The following is a 20,618-nucleotide window of genomic DNA, read 5'->3' as shown; positions in this document are numbered from 1 at the left end:
AGAAATTACTAGGCAGGAAACAAACTAATGTTCCACATGAAACCCATGCTCATCAGTGGAATTGTTAGGCTTACTAAGCCTTAAAGACCATAACAAGAACAAAGATTCAAGGGCATAATATCACAAGTAGAACACTGAAGTGGTAAGCTCACAGAGCAATAAGCAATAACTTAAGATGTTGCAGAAGGAATCAGATGAAACTTGCTTCACTGCTCCTGGTGTTAGAAGGGAAACAGAACAACAACAACAAATTACATTTGTATAGCATCTTGCACGTCGGGAGGACGTCCCAAGGCGCTGATCCTCAGGAATCTTTGTAGAAGCTGAGAAGTATAATCACAATTCAAAGAACATTGCACTTCCCAGTTCTTGAGGGAAATCTGTTAGATAAGAGCTCTTCGACAACCACTGAATAGCACGAAATGGATAAAAACAAGAGCCACTGAACTGAACTGCGACCACCTCTCAAATATTCATCTAAAAAATTTTAAAGCTTATACACTTCTCAGGGCTAAAAGGACGAGAGGTTTTTAATACTCAAGAAGCCATGAAATATTGATGTCTTTTTTTAAAAAATATGATTTCCTAATTCTGAAACGTGAAGTTTCACTTTGCCTGACAGGGACTAATCTGGCTTTTTTTTAGGTGAGTGAATAATATAGCGAGAGATAGGATAGGTGCTGTCAAAGCTTTGTGATGGTAACATGCTAAACAACATGATGCTGAATGCTAAGCAATCTAGCTCTGTCAGATATTTCACCCCTTATCTGATGCATTGACAGTCAATAACAGGAAAAATCTTTTATTCAGGAGTTTTTTTTAAACTTGCTGGGAAGGAAGAGCAATGGTGAAACAGAGATTCGTTCAGCTATAAAACTGCTTCTTAAAAAACAATAACATTAATTTAAAAACCTCTCCGGTTGAAACTACTCTGATTAATTTAGTTTACAAAAAGAATACAAATCATCTGACATTTCTCCGAGTTTTACTTTTTGTGTTTTCTCGTGTGCAATGTCATCTGAGGCGTGTGGAGTAAGGAAACTTGCCTAAGGTTTCGCCCTTTCTGGGAATCAAACCCTGGTCCTCTCGCTTGCAAGGCTAACCTACACTACAGGACTCAGTTTATTATATGGATTCATAATGAAAAAAACTACATTAAAAAAAACTCAGTTCTATTAAAGCTGAAAACCTGTTACCGAGGCAAACTATCACCTCTGAAATTGTTAGCTCTTTCTTCTCCATAAAGCACTGATTTTGAGCAATGAAATTGATTACATTCAGAAAGGTCACACAACCTGTTTGGATGGATTACTGTATAAATTTAGCACCGCAAAGAGTCTGGGTAATTACTTATTGAACCGTCTTGAGTGTGGGTGGACTGAATGAACATCAGATGAAAAAAAAAATAATTCAAAACACAATGTGCAAGAAGACACGCGCTATGTGAAAGCTATTGAGGTATGTTATGTAATTCAAAGTTTCTTAAATGAAAACCTTTTCAGGCTTTTTTTTTCTTCGCCATAAAACAAAAGTCCGTTACCAATTAGTGGTCCTTTGGGCATGACCTTTGCAGCTCGAGCAACAGTGATTTGGGAGTGGAAAATATAAATCCCTTTTGCTGCATTGAAATCAATGTTCAGCTCATAGATGATAAACCTAACATCATGTGAAGTGAACAGCACTAGATGTGCTATGTCTTTCCTTCATCTTTAATATTTGAATACTGTCAGAATTATTTTTCCCTACTTTTCTCTTCCTTTAAATAAAACTGGGACGTTTGACTAATTTTTAACTCGCACAATTTTATAAATGATTAATGACTTAATGCAGCGACTGAACACTGTCATTCGTTTGAGCAAATGAAAGTAACCGATGCCCAACCGACATGTCTACTCAGAATTATTTTGAAAACAATTGCACTTTTGAACCGATTTGAAAAACATTTCCAGCTTGGCTCTCGCTGCCACAGGCGATGTGATAAAGCTCAGAAAGAAACTTAATGAAAGGTTATACTTTGTTCGTGTGAGTCACTTTATTTGACACAAAAAATGTACATTTCAATTAGTCTAACAAGGCACTTAACCTTTAAAAAGTGCCGCTTCCTGAATCTGCTCAAACTGAAAAACACAGAATCAAAACCTGACTATTATCCATTGAACAGACTTCGGGAATTGAATAGACATTGAACAGATTCTAAACTGGGGCCAACCTGATCGATCCTCACACTTGTTTTCAAATCCCTTTACGCCCTGGCACCTCCCTACTTCTCCGACCTGCTTACTTCCCAACCCACTACCCGCTGCCTCTGCTTGACTGGCTCTGGCCTCCTGCTTGTCCCTCGTGCTGTCTGTTCCACCATCGGTGGCCGCGGTTTCAGCCACTACCCCCTGAAACTCTATCCCTCCGCCTCGCCCCCTTCCTTCCCCATCTTCAGGTCGTGCCTGAAGACCATCCTCTTCTCTTCGACTGTGCCTACGGGTCACCTCCCTCTCTGGCTTGGTATCGAGCTCTGTCACCGTCAAGTGCTCTGGGACTCTGCCCTGGGTGAGGGGTGCTATATAAATTCAAGCTGCTGCTGTGGTTGAAAACAATACACTCCTAAAACACGACCAAACATTCTCCGGTTCTCCGGCAGGAACTGGATCCTGTGGCTTAAACGAATCCCTGAGTTGATGGCGGAAACAAGGTCAGACAAGTCCAATGACAATGAATTGTATTTAAGGCGATGTTGCAATACGACAGCTGTTGAACTACTGTGTGTTGTATTAATTAGCGACAGGGACTGGATCCTGTATGTCGATTCGGTGCACTGTTCAAGGCCAGCAGATACACTCATTACCAGCTGCAAAACATTCTCCTCGGGACCGAGTCGAAGCAAAGGGGTCTGTATACATGCACAAAGCTCACAAGTGCAAGTACAGCAACAAGTCACATTAGTACAGCGCCTTTCACGTTGGGAGGACGTCCAAAATGCTGGACAGTGAAGGATTTGCACCCGAGCTGGGGAATGGGATCAAGACGGTTAGAGGATAGGGAGAGACCCGCATGTGCAAAACCATAGTGTTCGATTTCATACCATAATGAGGGAATCACCATACTTAACCAGTCTAACCTTTATCTTTTTACCCTCTAAATCCTTGGAGGGAATTAACAGCACAATGGCAACAATGAATTCAATGGATAAAACATATAAATGGATTTAAAAGGATGAAATTCTGATTTTTTTTGCTGCTTCGCAAAGAACAAGATGCCCCTTGAATGGTGAGATGATATATATGAGCAAATTGAATAACCTGGATAGGTTTATAAATTAAAAAGATACAAGTAATAAAAGCACACTGATGGTCCGAATTAATAAAAAATATATACTTTTTCAATTAAGGTTATATGGAAAGGAATACTACAAGTTTAATGTTGGCTGATTCAATATAGTTAATTTTTAATCTGCAAGTAGGAATGAATGAGCTAATGCAAGACCTGTGTGCAATCAAGCGTATAATGTGGTTAATTAATAATTGTTTTTCACATGAAATATGAAGTTCGGAAGTCCACTGACATCAGGAAACAAAATCGCATGTTTCAGAGATTTACAGAAAAATACTAGTCATTGACTGACTGCTGAACTAACGTGACATTTTAGAAGCTGAAGCATTAAAATCATAGGAAATAGCTCGTGTCTTGCAGAGCAAGTTCTTTTCTCAGAATAAACATTGCAAAATACAGGCACTTATCCAGTGAAGTCCAAGCATATTTCAGATTGATATTTATATTACTCTGGGTTTTTTCCACAGCTAGGAAAAACATCACGCAACAACGATTCAAATGTGTGTATAAATTCTCGGAAAAAATGGCCCTTTAAGTCTCATGAGTTGCGTCTACACTGGAATCTGCGTGGGTCAAACATGTACAAAACTAAACTTGTTTTTTAATGAACCAGTCAGTACTTGCAGAACTTCTCACAGTAGGGCAGTTCAACAGGCAATGCTGCATTATTGAAAGCTAACCCTGAATAATAGATTGGAAATAAATGCACAAATGTGGTTCTTCGGCTTAATGATTACGACAGGCTTCAGCAAAGACCGTGTACATATGTGCAGATTAGCCACAACTGAAGGCGGTGGCATAGTTTTAATTTTAATTTGAAAATTAAAAACCTTACAAGGGTGAAATTAGCCTGAATTTTACCTGTGGATGTGCCTAAACAGAAAGGTTTAGGCGATTTTTAAACGGGACCTGCAAACGGTGACGGGAGGCGTAAAAGAAAAGCCAGCTCACATCAGAAGATAATTTCCTTTATATGACATGGGAACTCTGTTCCAAGTAAATTATACGGACAATGTCCACATAATAATAGTACTTGCATTTGACTTAGTGCCTTATCAGGTCTTCGAGACGTCTCAAAGTGCTTCACAGAATATACTCTAAAGTGTAGTGATTATATATTTTGTATTATTATCATTATTATTATACAAGTTGCAGAGAAGAACCAATTATTTGAACCTTCGCAAGAACAAGAGATAAGCAGATGGATGCATTCTGAAACACTTTCATCACTTTCTGGTTCTCACGGTGTGAGTGAGTCAGTGAAGAGTTAAACGATGGGGGGAAAAAATCTTTCTGATCCAGATAACCAGGAGGAAGGCTGCAGATTTGTTTGAATTATCCCACTTCCTTCTTCTATCTTATAAAACAGAATGTTTTCCGATTGTTTTTGAGTTTCTAAATCAGGCTTAATACCGCCCGCAGGAAATGTCACGACATAAAGAGTTGCAGACACGTGAAGAAATATTTTTAAGACCCATGAAATCATAATCTTAAGTCACAATGTTCTCTTGGTTGCAGTTCAGATCTACTCTTAACACTCTGTGGTTAGTCGATTGGCGGATCGCTTTCCGGGGGTAATAATCCCTTTGAAATTTTTTAAAGAGATTGGTCACTCAATCCATGACTACTTGTGGGATGCTGCTGTGCACAATTGGCTGCCATGTTTCGCCCCCACCAGCATCTACAGTTGATTCACTTTACAATATATTCTGTGGAGCACTTTGAGACTTCTCAAAGACGTGTTAAGGCAGGTTCTATATCAAATGCAAGGGTTATTACTGTATTGTTATAATTATTGGTCCTGTGACACCATTCAAAAAGAGAAAGGGATTTCTCCCTGTCTCCTGGCTCACAATCAATCATCCAGGTAAATTGGTCACTCACTTTGCGGCTGTTTATGGGATCTTGCTGTGTGTAAATTGGTTGCCAAATTTCCCTACAAATAGATCGCTGCACATGAAAGCAATTACCTGTGGAGTATAAGGTGTTTGGGTGTCATAGGAGGCATTTCACACGTAAGGATTATCATCATTATTATCAGATTGTGACAGCTAGGCGTTCAGTGCTCACAGCGGGAGTGAAAGCGACCTGTAAGAATGACAAGGCCATCGAGTTAATAGGTAGCTTTCACCTTCAGTGTGAATCCTGGGGATCACTGCTCCCATTCTATTTTTTCTGAGGTTTTTGACCAGTGAGAGCAGCAGGTCCAGCAGGTTTTGGTTAATTGATTCATTTCAAATGACAAATTTCCAGAATCTCTATTGCTGTCCTGTGAATACTAAACCACAACAAGATGAATACAAGCAACCACAGGCAAGTGTTTACCTACAGCCTTCTCTCAATAACCTGAAAGCCAGTCGACTTTGAGACGTCTCATCGTTGTGATAAGCAGCTATTATCAAGGATTATTATTATTATAATATTCTAAAAAATAAACGGCAGAGCAAGACTCCGGGTAGGAATCTATTGCTTGGTCTATTGAAAGCATTTGCTACAAAAGTCTGTCTTATATTTTTGACTATGAACAGGTCTGGTATAAAACGTAGTACTTTGTCTATAGTTGTCTATAGACGACCTTCTTCAAAAACAAATCAGGGCTTTGCTGGGAATGTGTGAGAACGGGTACAGGATAACACTGGCACGAGATATCCCTGCCATATATCCTCTCAAACTTTCCTTCCCCTTCAAGATGACACGTGATAAATTACTTGAGTGCTTATTGCTCCCTGCTCGTTGATTTTTTTTACATAGATCAGTGTTAGTCTAATAAAAGTGTTTCATAAGTTAAACACATTCATCAGTTCGTTCACTGATATCTTGTGGAGTCCTGTGGTGCAGTGGTTAGAGCACTCGCCTCGCAAGCAAGAGGACCAGGGTTTGATTGCTGGGCAGGGTGAAACGTTGGACAAGTTTCCTTACTTCAGATGCCTATTTACCTAACAGTAAGTAGGAACCTGGTTGTTAGTTGATTGGCGGTTTGCTTCTCAGTAATAATCTCTTCAAAAAAAAGTAATAACAATAATAATTTGGTGACTCAATCCACGACTGTTCGTGGGATGCTGCTGCGCGCAATTGGCTGCCATGTTTCACCCACAAAATATACAGATGATCCACTTTACAGTATATTCTGCAAAGCGCTATAAGACATATAAGTTATTATAAATATTGTTGGTGCAAAACAGTAAGGAGAGGGGAGAAAGAATTTGATATCACATCAGGAATGAACATTTGATATAGCGTTGGCGCTATATCAAGTGCAAGGATTATTATATTATTCAATAATGCGCCAAGGATACTTTGTCCTGCTTGCAGTTGCAGTCTGCCAGCAAGATTAAACAGTGTTTCTGCATCACCTCCAAACACAGATTACATTTTCATTAATTTCCGAAAGTGCTTTCTTTGATTGGAGTAATAATGCTCAAGATCATCTTTTGCTAATTCTGCTAACACGTCTTTGCGCACACCGCAAAAAACAACGGTGACTTCGCATTTTGTTTTCAAATTACACGGCATGTCTGACAATTCATACTCATTTAGAATGAATAAAATGTAATAGGCACAAAGGATTCTAGCGTTTATCCACAACACAGTGTTAAGACTTCTAAATAATTTCCACCCACGTAATGTTTTATTTGGCATGTGAACTTGACATGTTAAGCCTTAACCTGTTTTTTCCAACTAACATTTGCCTGTAACAGATGTTGCTGGATTACTGAATCATCACTGTAATGGCATCGCTCTTGGTCAATTCAGGAAATGAGGTGTCAAGTCCTCAGGAATTTAACCTGTTGACGGCTGAATGGCAAAGCCGCGAACATTTTTTCGACCCATTACAATTTCTATCAATTTGAATTTCTGACTTGTAAAATTGCACTTTGCCCACTGGTCATAAAATTGCATTGTGATTATTTTGCTGAATGCCAAATTACGTTAGCATCTCCAGGCACACGAACTGTGGGAGGAAAAAAAGCGTACAAATGGCCAAAAATGGTGCCTTGGGTCTTTGGGATGTAAAGTACTTTGTGCTTCGAGTCAATCTTTGAGCTGTATGTGTTCCTTGCTGGACATACATTTCTTTTTGGTCCTGCCTTTCGAATGCCTTTTCAACACCGTAAAGCTACTATTCCTAGCGACACCTAAAAAACACTATAATCCTTGCATTTAGCGCCTTATTACGTCTTCTTGGATGTCTCAACGCGCTTTACGGAATATACTGTAGAATTTGTGGGCGTAACACGGTAGACAATTGCGCACAGCAGTGTCCCACAAGCAATCGTGGATTGAGTGACCAAATTATTATCATGATTATTTTTTTTCCCACTTCAGAACACCACAAACAAGTACTGGCTTATCACTCTTGGACACTTGCATCTGCAATGCAAGTTAACATAGGAGGCACTCAGTACCAGAAACGAGCACAGTTTATATCGACTCCAGAAGTGACTTGTAGTTTCTCAATAAGAGCAAATGCAATCCATGATCTCAAGCATTCCAGTGTCTCATTAGCTGCACATGTTCTAGCTCCTTAATTTCCTGTTAACAGGCCCTCACAGCTTTGCTTAGGATTTCCATGCAAATAAAGATTCAATGATCCTTAAGCCAACATTCCTTGCCCGCTATGACTCTCAGCTCGTAGTTTCTATCAGTTCTTCTGTAAAATGTGTGTCTCACTGTGAATGTTTAGCACTCGTAATGGGTTATAAAAATAATAACAATCCTTGCATTGGATATAGCGCCTTGTCACGTCGTTGAGAAGTCTCAAAGCGCTTCACAGGATACACTGTAAATTGGAGTGACTGTGTATTTTGTGGTTTCATTGATTCCTCACACAAAAAGACAGTGACATTCGAAGGCCAACGTCAGTGAGAAATCGAGGTAAAGGAAAACATAAGCAAGAAATTGGGAGAAAAATGTGTAGCACGGACTGATGACCGGTTCTGTGGGCCATGGTAAACCTAAACAGCCTCACTGAAAGTCATGGAACAGTTAAAATGCAAAGGATAATCCAACAGTCACCCAGTAAACAGAAAACCACAAGCACTTAAAATCTGTTCCATTACCAACATCGCTGCCTATTTTCATAAGAAATTATCTCATACACCGAGCATTCATCTACTCAAACATTTTTTCGTCTAAATAATGGATTTTTTTTCCCAATAGTGATGTTTTTTAGGGTCACTCTGTCCGGACACATTAGGCTTGCAATTTGAGTGACTAATATTTAATTTCCCTCCCAAAATAGATTGGTACATTAATGCATCAAGTGGTAAACAGGACAAAGGTCCCATGTTCGATCCCTTGTTTATCTTGAACTCGTCCATCTCCAGTGGTAATAGTCAGCGCGGAAGGATAAGAGCGTGTGTGCATGCAGACATTTGTATTTATGCTTCCCAACCTACTTCCCGCAGCCTCTGCTCGACTGGCTCTGGCCTCCTGCATGTCCCCCGTGCCCTCAAATGCAAGGATTATTATTATTATTATATAAGAAATGCGATAGCATATTGTGAAGAGGATGACACAGTTAATTTACCGTTTTGCAGTCTTTTCTGAAAAAGCTCACAAAAAAAGCCTTTGTCAATTTAGTTGCCACACTAAGGTACAGCTAACACTGTCCGACCCTAACACACATACAATATGTTCCTTGTCACTCGCTGGCAACAGAGAGATGCATTTAAGCGCGCAATATAAATCTTTCTAAAAATTAGTCAGAGTCCTCAGCAAGTCGGAACTGTATTGAAGACAATTCTGATGCAATAGTTTAACCACAACAAAGTAGACACATAGGCAGCTTTGAAAACAGCAGGAAATTTCCCCTCTCTTTGACTTAAGACATCGCTAAACTCTCTCTGAAATACTGCAAGTATTGAAACACAAGTGTCAATTAATCAATGACCCACAGGCGACAATTCCATCAGGACACTTATTTCTCCATTTACTCACTGCGGGCGGTCTTGTAAACGCAGAATTTCAATTTACTGTTAAAACTTTTAACATAGTTATGTCAAGGCATTTTGTACTACAAATAGCTTCAGCTACATAGCAAAAAGTCACAGAATCCTACACTTTACGAAACGGTGCGGGGGGGAGAGGAGAGAGAAGAGCGAGAGATGTTGCACCCCAGTAGTAAAAGCTGAGCACACTCAACAATGTGTTTAAGCAGTGCGATTTTCCATCGTGTGAGTACTTCAAAGTGCAAAAAACTTCAAGCCATGTGAAGCATCAACCCCCTTGCATTATAATAATCCTTGCATTTGATTAACGCCTCATTCAAGTCGTTGAGCCATCTCAAACGCTTCACAGACTGTAAAGTGACTCGACTGTATATTTTATATCGCAGAGCCTTTAGTTACAAAATGCGACAAAAGATATTTTAAAGCAGAGAGTCAACAAGGAATCTGCATTTCAATTGGTATGATTCACAACGGCAAAAAATGCCATTTCATATCAGCATGAACTGAGTTGCACAAGCTACAAAGCCTATGATTTTTCCCCCAGAGCCACAGGACTGAATTCCCATCCTGACACAGCTTTGAGCCCCACAGCTCCCATTACTCAACCTGCCGCAGTCAAACTGAATTGCATTCGATCTCGGTTGGATGCAAATGGACGTCAGAAAAGATGATCATTATAGTGAGTGTTAAGCTCCACTCAGCCTGTGTGCATGGTTACATTAGAAGGAGCGGGAATGGAAAGATATCATGGTACTTTTTCTCGCATTGTACACAAGTGAAAAACTGGTATGCAAAAGAGGTATACTTCTGCAAATATACCAGTGTAGGCACGACAAGTGTTCAGGTTCTTTTCACAATGAACAGAGAATTTCCTGCCAAGGCTTATCCTGTGATGTTGACTCAACTACCTGAACTTTAAACAGGTGTCCCTTCCATATAAGGCGGTCCCTGCACCTTCCCCATCTCTCCTGAACGCTCTCCGCCCTTGTACGGTATATTGATTTCCAGAGTGGGGATTTCACTCTCGATGTGTTTCTAATACAAGAGTTTAAGACGAGGAAATCAGAAGATTACAGACATTTGGAATCCTTTATAAAAAAGGTCTTAAATCCAGTCAGTAATCAGTGAAAATGGAAGTAGGATTAAGTGCGATGCTGGACATGTAGCTTCTTGATGATTAACTTTGGTCTGACTTTCAGCACTATAATATGGGCAGTGGAAGTTTTTTTATCATCAGAGCAGCCCAGATAAGGAGTTGGACAAATCTTGCACCATTTGCTCTATTTTGTCCCACAATATTCCTTACCCCCAATGAGCAAAATAGCAAAACTACATACAATGTAGATAGACCAATAACAGTGCTAGCCTGTGTTGTGTAAGCTGATACGATTTGAAGCCGTCATAGGAATACTGAAATTGGTGGGAGTGGGAAAGCATGCACTATAATTATTTTGGGTGCCTCTGTCAAGGGAGAGGAGACAAACATGTAAAAAAGATACTGCTTCAAATATAAAAGAACACTGTATTTAGAGACTACATTCCTGTATGTGGTTTATATCTAGAAAGCTTCAGCTAACATCAACTTAAAAATAAAATTGCAACAACCCTCTCAAACCCATTCACATATTTCCTCATTAAAAACAATTAGTAGAACATCCAAGTTAATTCAGCGTACTCAAAAAATCAATCAAGTCAGGATGAAAAATACTGTACGAAGAATCGATTAATTTTCAGATCCTTGACATTGTTACTTGCCTGGGATCTACATGAAGTCAACACTGATTTACTTTGTTCCTCGTCTCTCTCCTATTCCAATATGTCAAGCTTGCACTGGTGCCTCTCAGGATATTTCTACCTCTCCTACCCACGTGTTAAATCAGTTTTGTTTGTTCAAAGTGGCTTCGAAGGTTTCCGTACACTTGTTTTCGAGGTTGCAGGTAAGGAAACCTGTTTGACACCCACTGTTTTTAACATATACACAGCAGGGAACTCTTACGAGAGGATGCTTGAGCTTGCTGAAAAAAATTGCACTTACCCTAAAATGCTCCAATAAACAGATACATTTAACCAGTTTCAAATAAAGCCATTCCTTACCTTTCTTATCTGTATGATTTTTCATTGAAGAATTTCATTGTGTGCGAGGAAGGAGATGGGGGGGTTGGGGGAGGGGGGGAGGGCAAAAGAATAAAGACAAGATCAATTCCAGGACAGATATAATGTTAAACATATTCAGCTTCAAACTATGAGCGAACTCATTACAACTCCAGAGTTTCCAGCAGTACACTCATTCAGTTTGAAGCTATTTGAACAGTTCTGGATATAGTTGTGTGAAATGCAATAGAGAAATGCAAGTGAAGGGTTACATTAACGCTTACATCTACTGGAGCAATACTCCAGTTTACTCTGTATCTGGAATACTGCTTAGAATCCACGACGCACTGAATTTCCTTCACAATTAGTTTCTACCTGTAGGTTTCCCTTGCATTTTCCACCTGCAGAAATATCGAATGCGATATGTGACAATAGGCATTCTTTGTTCTATGGAATGTCTTCTCCCATAATTGTCGAGTTTAAATAACAATCAATCACAGTTATCCAGCAAATCATTTTGTCTCATTATGAAATTGGGTGGAATAATTCACGTATTCCATACAAACTAAACAATGGAAATGTGTTGTCACTGTTGAGATGGCGAAATACATCAGTGTACCATGGTGTGAATGTGAATATCAGATGCCTAGTTTGTAAGAGCACAACAGTGACTAACTCCTAGGTAGGATAGGCCTTGAAGTATAAGGGATCACAAGTACATTTATAAGCGATTAAGTCAGTAATCAGACAACATTGAGACGTCAGTTTAAAACCTCATTAACCACAAATGGGTATTATTTGTTTTGTTTAATTTGTCATTCATTTATTTTTAGACATACTCATTAAGTATTGAACTTTTGGGAAAAAGCCAGGTATTTCGTGACTATATTAAAAAACAATGGCTCTATTGATTCCGCCCTCCACATCAGCAGAACGAGGATAGAAAGTGTGGGAGCAAGCACACACCATCTTCGGTCAACTCCAGGTCTATAAATAATAATCCTTGCATTTGATATAGCACCTTATCACGTCTGCGAGACGTCTCAAAGCGCTTCACAGATTATACTGTAAAGTGGATTGATTTTTTTGCACAGAAAACACAGTGAATCCACTTTACAATATATTCTGTGAAGCGCGTTGAAATGTGTCAATGACGTGATAAGGTGCTATATAAAATGCAAGGGTTATTATTATTATTATTATTATCTGGGATGAATTGAATTCTAGATCCCTCAGGCTTCCATATGACCTAAACAACCCAGTCAGCATAGAAAATATCGGCCAAAATACTTACTCCTTGCCTGTGAGGAGAATGCGACTGTGAGTTTTGCGAAGAGTTCTGTACTCTCAAATTTATCTTCCTTCACCTTGACCCAGAAACACTTCTCTGTCATTTTTTCAGGTTCAATCTAAAGCAAAAAAAAGCACAAAAATGGCAAATAAAGATTATAGATTCGAGTCATTTATAAAATTGTTAAGTGAATCAATCACTGAGCATTGCTGAACTAGATTTGCTGCTGAACAGTGTTAGTTAGAGCAATTAAGGGTCATTTTCAACCTCATGGCAGTCATTGATACAATTTCCAAGCAATCTATCTGCCAGCGAGGGATAGGAAACAGAGTGGGAAGAAACTGTAAAGACCCATCACTTTGCACTTGAGGATAAAAGTAGACAAAGGCTTTTCTTATTCCCGTCTCTCCCCCTTCCACCTCTATCATGCCCACCAGAGACAGTGTACAAATGCACAGGGGAAAACGATCATATATTTAGATTCATCGGCAACAAAGAACAAGGTGAGAATTGTTGCCAACAGTGTTACCATCCATCAATAGATAATCCAACTCAGAGATGGCCATTGAAAATTGGTCCACTGCCAAATACCAGCCTCAACCAGAAATACACTTGGGAGCAAAGTATAGCATTGGAAGTCAAGATGATCACACTACAGTAACGATTACAAGACATCAGAAGCTACTAATTGCATTTTTTTTCTGAAAATACGTGCTAATGAATACCAAAAGTATCTTTTTTTTCCTGAAGTCTGTTTACCTGCACACGAACCTCTAGCAGTAACGGCAGCAGAAAGAGACAGAAGGACTGGTAATATACTTGAGATACATTAATCAATGCAGCCACCGTAAAGATTCCTTACTAAGCTTTTCAATGTGCCTGTGTACTGTAAATAATTGATACTCATAAACTGGAATACATTACCCTCCGCACTTTATGAATCCATACCTAGCAATTGACTCCCGTTAATTGCAACATTTTTCATACTGTTTTCCAGGTTAACTATTTCTCAGTTTTTAATAAGTCAGTTAAGTCGTCTACCACCCGAAAATGGTAATAAGACCCTTTAAATTATAAGGAGCGTATTATTACCATTTCAAAAGAGTCTGAAATTTATTTCTTCCATTCTTCCATACTGAGGAATAATTCGTCGTGAAAAGACGAAGCCTGTTAGGCCAAATCTATGACCAGAGGTGCCAAAGACTTCCACCTGAAACACAGGGTAGCTTTCGAACACTCAAGGTGCTCCCATCCTCGCCTCCTGCAATGCACGTCTCAAGACCCTCCTCTTCGACCATGCCTTCGGTCACCCTCCTACCACTAGCCTCCCCGCCCTCCACCCCCTCCTGATCCCATCCCCCAGCTCGGGTCCAAATCCCTGACTGGCCAGTGCCTTGGCACGTCCTCCCATTGTGAAAGGCGCCGCCGTGTAAATGCCATTTATTATTGTTGTTGTGAGAGCAGGGGAAAAAAATGTCGACCTTAAGACGAGCTCTTCCACTTACTTTTGACCAGTTCGCCCTTTTGAGTTGAACTTCCGGCTTGTAAGTCTTTTTGGTTTGCAGTCCGAACGGCAAGGCAGGAGCTCCCCAGGCACAGGCCGGGGGAGGGGGAGCCCCTGGTGGGAACGGAGCCCCAGGAGGTGGGGGAGCACATGGAGGCATCCCAGGTAATGGGGGAGGTGGCGGGGGTCCTCCAAATTGCCCTGGTGGTGGAGGTGGTGGAGGAGGACATCCTGGCAGCGGAGGTGGTGGAGGTGGTCCTCCTAGTTGCCCTGGGAAGGGAGGCGCTGGTGGAGGACCTCCCAGTTGCCCTGGCAAGGGAGGAGCTGGTGGAGGACCTCCCAATTGCCCTGGCAACGGAGGAGCTGGTGGAGGACCTCCCAGTTGCCCTGGCAACGGAGGAGCTGGTGGAGGACCTCCCAGTTGCCCTGGCAACGGAGGAGCTGGTGGAGGACCTCCCAGTTGCCCTGGGAACGGAGGTGCTGGTGGAGGACCTCCCAGTTGCCACGGCAGCGGAGGAGCTGGAGGTGGTCCTCCCAATTGCGTTGGCAACAGAGGTGCTGGTGTGATGTTAAGAGGCTCTTTTGGGATGTTGGCTAACTTGGTCTTTGCTTCCTTCAAATCGTCAGATAATTGTTTGATCTATGGACAGAAGTGACATAATTAAAAGTAGGAACTCAATAAACTTGGTGCTGGTAATCGCTTGATACCAGAATGAAGCCGTGTTGCAACTTATAGTAAATTACATCCACACAAAGAACATTGAAAAATCAACAACAACAACAACTTACATTTATATAGTGCCCTTCTCTCCAATGCAGATCTCAAAAGTAATCATCAAAACGTGCAGCACTGAATGAGCCCTGTGAATATCCGTCAGGACAAGTAACTGTTCCTTTATTTTGCAGGCGAATGCGGCAGTCAATTTGTGCACTGCTGGGACTAACTCTGGAACTCTCCCCCTCACTCCCTCCACCTTCCCCACTTTCAAATCCCGCCTAAAGAACTTCCGATTTGATTGTACTAACAGATGGGCGCTATATCAATGCAAGTTGTTGTTGTTGTTGTTGACATCTTATGTCGCATCTTACGTGAATTTAAAATCCAAGAATTTAACATCTTAAATACTGTATCTCTATAAGATCTCCTTTGAGATGTCTCGTTCAAGCCTGAAGTAAGTCCCGAAAAGAAAAGTTTCTAAAACTGCAGGAGGTGGTGCTGCAGTCATCAGTCTCAGTCCAGCAAAACACTGCAGGCAAATCAGCCTCTCTAAGGACACCTTATATATTGGCTGCAGTGCCCCTTCTAACATACTGTGGTAATGAACTGAGACAGCCTTGAAACACTATGGACTATGCCAACGTAGCAAAAAAAAATACACATTGCTCAGCTAGTTCCTCCAGGACAATGCAAGGACCTGTTCCTGTAATGAAATTCCTTCACAGCCTGTAACTCAAGAGTAATACAATTTATTTATAAGGACAGTAATATATCGAGGATATAAAATAAGGAGAACAGTGGTGGGTAGAAGCTCAAACATATGCTCCACTCCTCTTCAGGGCAAGGTCAACACAGCAAGGAATTAAAGATAATAAAAATCTTTGGGAGTCATTACATTTACACTGAAACCAATCCACCTGGATAGCAGTTTGATAATTCACTCAACAGTTAATGAGATTTAAGGAACTATAGGATTGGATTGTCCAGAGCTGCTCTTTCATAATAAAAATAATCCTTGCATTTGATACAGCGCCTTATCACGTCATCGAGACGTCTCAAAGCGCTTCACAGAATATACCGTAAAGTGAATTGACTGTATAATTTGTGGGCGAAACGTGTCAGCCAATTGCGCACCGCAGCGTCCCACAAACAGTCGTGGATTGAAGTGACCACATTATTATTTTTTAAATTTTATTGAAGGGATTATTACCCCCGGATCAGCCATCCGCCAATCGACTAACAACTGGTTTCCTACTTAATCCTAGGTTAACAGAGGCGTGTGGAATAAGAAAACTTAAAGGAAAAGGTTTGGATCTGCCCGGTAATTGAACCTAGGTCCTTTCGCTTGCAAGGTGAGTGCTCTAACCACTACGCTACAGGACTTCATTTTTGATACTAAATCCTGCAAGATTTGTACAGTATTTGGTGAGAGAAATCCACTCTAGCAGTTAACCAGTTAACGAAGTAATTCAATCAGAAAGTAAGAATAGGTTTTCGTTTTCTGGTTTCTGAAAAATTTAGAGTTTGAAGCCAAACACAAACCCTAAATGAAGGTTCTTTCAGACTGTGACTGCAGCGGGAGAGAAACACATCCAAAATTGTCACCAGCAGGACTTTTACACAAGAAAAATAGGAGCAGTGTTTCTCTTCAGTGAACTGAACAGCTGCTAAAGTTAACATATGTCCCATAATAGTGTTGGTTCTGCCTCTTGCTTCTTTTGAGCACCGTAATGAATTGCTGCTGTAAAAGCCTCCAGTACTGAAGCAAACCACATAACGCACACTCGTCATAGTGACATGTTTGAAGACTCTAAAAAAAACAATGTTACTGGCCAGACCATTACTGCAACTCCTAACAGCAGTAATTTAATCCCTAAACCCCAGTCAGTCAGTCAGTCAAGACTTGCTGCACAAACAATGCAAAATGTTTGCATATTCATTAGAATAGGGGTGAGCGAGAGTCAGTGTGCATCAGCAGATCCCACTGCCTCCTTCACTGGTCGGGTCTGAGAAATAATAATGTGGTGACATGTTGAGAAGGAAAAGGCTAACACGAACTTCAGCATTTTTACTGAATAGAAGGAAGTTGCCTGGAGGAAAAGCCAGCCCCATAATTAGGGCAGCACAAAGTGTGTGTTTGGACAATACATACTCTCGCGTTTTAGGCCAAACTTTTAAGTTTGGAACAATAAATTATTCAGGACAAACCGTCAAATGTCTCGGCTGCAAAAGATGCAATTTTAAGGGGAAGGGGATGAAAGCTCAAGTCCGCATTAAGTTTTATTGATAAGTCTAAGTTCATAGTCATGGTATTCCTGAAAACCAGGACTGGATAATAATAATCTTTGCACTTGATATAGCGCCTTATAATGTCATTGAGATGTCTCAAAGCGGTTCACAGAATATACTGTAAAGTGGATTGACTGCGTATTTTGTGGACGAAACACGGCAGCCAATTGTGCACAGCAGCGTCCCACAAAGAAGTGGATTGAGTTTTTTTTAATTAAATAATTAAGTCATTTGTATTGATGAAATCCAACCCTTTCAAAAAAGCTGCACAGTGCAGTAAGTAAAATTATGGGTAAATTGCCAAACACAGCTTTTACCATTGGCGGGTTATTGGAATGGCAGGAATGTTTGTCTGTCTGTCTGTCTGTCTGCCATAAACATCACATCATTAAATAAAATGGCCAAATAGATCTCATGTTTCTAAGATGCACAGTTGGGACGATATATTCGTCCATATAGTCCACTTGTTCTGACACTCCCCCAGTGGGAATAGAGTTAGGTGGCCAGTTTAAGGCAGACAAGCTGAGGCTGTTAACTATTGACTGGACGCAAAAAATATTTCGAAGGTTAAGTTTGTTGAACAAGTTGCCTCAACTATAACATGGGAAAATAAATGGATCTCAAAAGTCACTGCACATGTCTCGTCATGAAAGAATCTGTTATCATCTCTGGCGGGTGGGTTGGTAACTAGAGAAGACAGATTTAAGATAATTGGCAATCCACTGCCAGGTTCGATAATAGCTTTCAAACGGGAATAAGAACATAAGAAATAGGAGCAGGAGTAGGCCATTCGGCCCCTCGAGACTGCCCCGGCATTCAATAAGATCATAGCTGATCTATTCTAACTCCACCCACCCGCCTTAGCCCCATATCCCTTAATCCCTTTATCCACAAGAAATCTATCAATCTCAGTTCTGAATTGGATATGTATTTGAAAAGGAAAAAAATGCAGGGCTGTGGGTTAAGAGCGGGGGATTGGGACTAGTTGGAAGCGCTCTCAAAGAGCTGTCACAGGCACGATGGGCCGAATGGCCTCTTTGTGTGCTGTTAGATTCTGCGATTCTATATATATATTCCTGTGGTTGCAAATATTTTACATTCAAGTCTCTGTAATGAAAACCATCTAGTCTGGGAGCTTGCTCTGAAATGACCCTCGTTACCTCTTCCTTCAGATGATTAATTTCACTGTTCAGTAAGCTGTTTTCTACGTCTGCGTCAGACTTTGCCTTCTCTAATGTCTGCTGCTTTGTGTGAAGCTCTGTGAGTTTCCCTTCATAATCACATTCTTTCTTCCTGATTTCCGCCTGCAGTTCATGGCGGGCTGTCAGCTCGCTATCCAGCTGTGAAATACAGAAGCCAATTAATATTAATCCACACATATACACAATACTCACGATGACTACATCTGTGTGGCACCTGGTACAAACCTGAGAAGTAGGAACAAAAAGCGAGGGGTGGGGTGGGGGGCGGGGTAGGAGAGATGGGAAAATGCTGGACATTTTGGTAATATCTGTAACTTGATGGACTTGTGACTATTTTAAGAGATATTGTTAATGGACACATTTTCAATGACGGTTCAGAAAACATAAAATTTCAGAAGCCCTGGCCTGGCCACCCTCCCTCCCCGCCCTCCACTCGATCCCAAACCCCAGCTCGGGTTCAAGTCCTTGACTGTCCAGCGCCTTGGGACGTCCTCCCGACGTGAAAGTCGCCGTGTCAATGTCATTTGTCATTACTGTAATTATCAGACGGCTTAACGCCTTGCAAAGGCTGTCAGGTGCATAGTCGGTGCTACACAATCGTGGGGGAAAGAAACACAACATAGGGTCATCTTGTATGGAAAAACCAGAGCCAGAGCCAGTCATGAAGACTGGTTTGCAACACTGGTGGACCCGTATAGCCCAGACTGACAAACAATGGTAAGAACTTTGTATAAGCGCTTCACGGTGATGGGTGGCGAGGGGTAAGGGGCTTTATCCTGGTCTCTCAAGACAGCAAAATAAACAAGGCTTATAAAAACAAATTTAAGAGCAGAAATTAACCTGCGGAAAATACTGCTTGGAAATTACATTGCAATGAAAGTTCCGGGGTCAGTCAGAAGCATTTGGATGATGACAGTTAAATTATTTTTTTTAAACCGATAGTGCAAGACACCATTTACTTTTCACTGATAAGGCCAACCCTGGCTGTCAAGCCATTAACTGAGAACATCCGTACATAAAAGTGCCAGCGAGGGGCGATTTAAAGGCTCGCTCAGGCACATTATTAAAGGTCTGACCATCTGACATGTCTGTGGCGTTCTGAGAGTGGACCCGTCCATCACACACACACTGCCAAGGCCAAATTGACTTCCAAACCTAAATTAACTTTCTGCTGAATTACCTTTTTTTCCAGATCTACAGCTTTGGCCTCACTGTTCTGCACTTTGGTTTTGTCAATCAAGTTGTCTGCAGAAAAAAAATGTTCAATGACAGGGTTGTTCGATCTCTCAAATCTGCCAGACTGAGAGTGCCTTCCGTTCCACCATCGGCCACACGACGCCCCGAAAATCTGGGATGCTCTTCCTCTATCCCTCCGCCTTGCCCCCACCTTCAGATCACGCCTGAATGACCTCACTCTTCGACCGTGCCTCCGGTCACCCCAACCCCCACCCCCCCTCCCCGGCTCAGTGTCGTGCCCTGCCATGTCAAGCACTCTGGGACACTGCCCTGTGTGAGGAGCAGTTGTGGTTGCTCTTGTTGTTGGCCCATTAGCTGCACCGCAACATCAGACCAGGAGACGCGTTAGAAATTCCTTAATAGCTTGAAACTGCACTTACCGATTAAATGGTCTACATTCAACTGAAATCTCTTGCATTTGAAGTCCGGATCACTTCCATTTTTGTGCAGAACGATCTGGGACACGCACTCATCTAAAAGCTTGTAATAGTGTGGCCTACAAAACAGGTAAACGTCTGTGTAAGGACATTGTCAACCCTTTGGTGTTGTTATAACGCTGCTCGATCTGCAGTACTACCGGACAATCTATTGCTTTTTAATATCATCGGTGGCCGCTCATTCAGCCACTAAGCCCCAAACTCTGGAACTCTCTGCTTCAATCCCTCTGCCTTGCTCCTTTCCTTCCCCATCTCCAGGTCATGCCTGAAGACCTCCCTCTTCGACCGTACCTACAGTCACCTCCCCCCTTCCCCTGGCTCCGCCACTGTCAAGCGCTCTGGGACATTGCCCTGCACGAGGGGCGCTGTGTAAATGCAAGTTATTGTTGCTATTCCATTTTTCACGAGTTTGAATGTGAATGAATCACAAAGCAATGCTCAAAAGCACAAATGGGGAGTTTTCGGTTTGTAGCTTCTAAATAGTGTCCGGAAGGTTTTACATAAAAAAAAGTTGGTAAAGTACTCCCAATTCCAAATCTGTATCTAATACAGATTGTTGGCTTCACAGATGGAAA

The 20,618-nt window shown here is 41.3% G+C and overlaps 1 protein-coding gene across 2 annotated transcripts in view; it reads right to left on the bottom strand.

Annotated features, from left to right (window-relative positions):
• The window catches only part of LOC103184115 (protein diaphanous homolog 1), a 120,344-nt gene that overhangs the window by 63,322 nt on the left and 36,404 nt on the right, over positions 1-20,618 (bottom strand). For both annotated transcript variants that reach the window (XM_042339834.1, XM_042339835.1), the window contains 6 exons: positions 19,987-20,102; positions 19,551-19,615; positions 18,329-18,508; positions 14,163-14,801; positions 12,661-12,775; positions 11,370-11,378 (listed from right to left, as the gene is read on the bottom strand). In XM_042339834.1, coding sequence (XP_042195768.1) covers positions 11,370-11,378; positions 12,661-12,775; positions 14,163-14,801; positions 18,329-18,508; positions 19,551-19,615; positions 19,987-20,102 — 1,124 coding nt within the window. The remainder of the gene's footprint in view (positions 1-11,369; positions 11,379-12,660; positions 12,776-14,162; positions 14,802-18,328; positions 18,509-19,550; positions 19,616-19,986; positions 20,103-20,618) is intronic.

This window comes from Callorhinchus milii, unplaced genomic scaffold (assembly GCF_018977255.1).
Source record: "Callorhinchus milii isolate IMCB2004 unplaced genomic scaffold, IMCB_Cmil_1.0 Scaffold13, whole genome shotgun sequence".
NCBI lineage: Eukaryota > Metazoa > Chordata > Chondrichthyes > Chimaeriformes > Callorhinchidae > Callorhinchus > Callorhinchus milii.
Note: the sequence above shows the minus strand (reverse complement) of the source record. Positions and strands in the feature narration are given on the sequence as shown.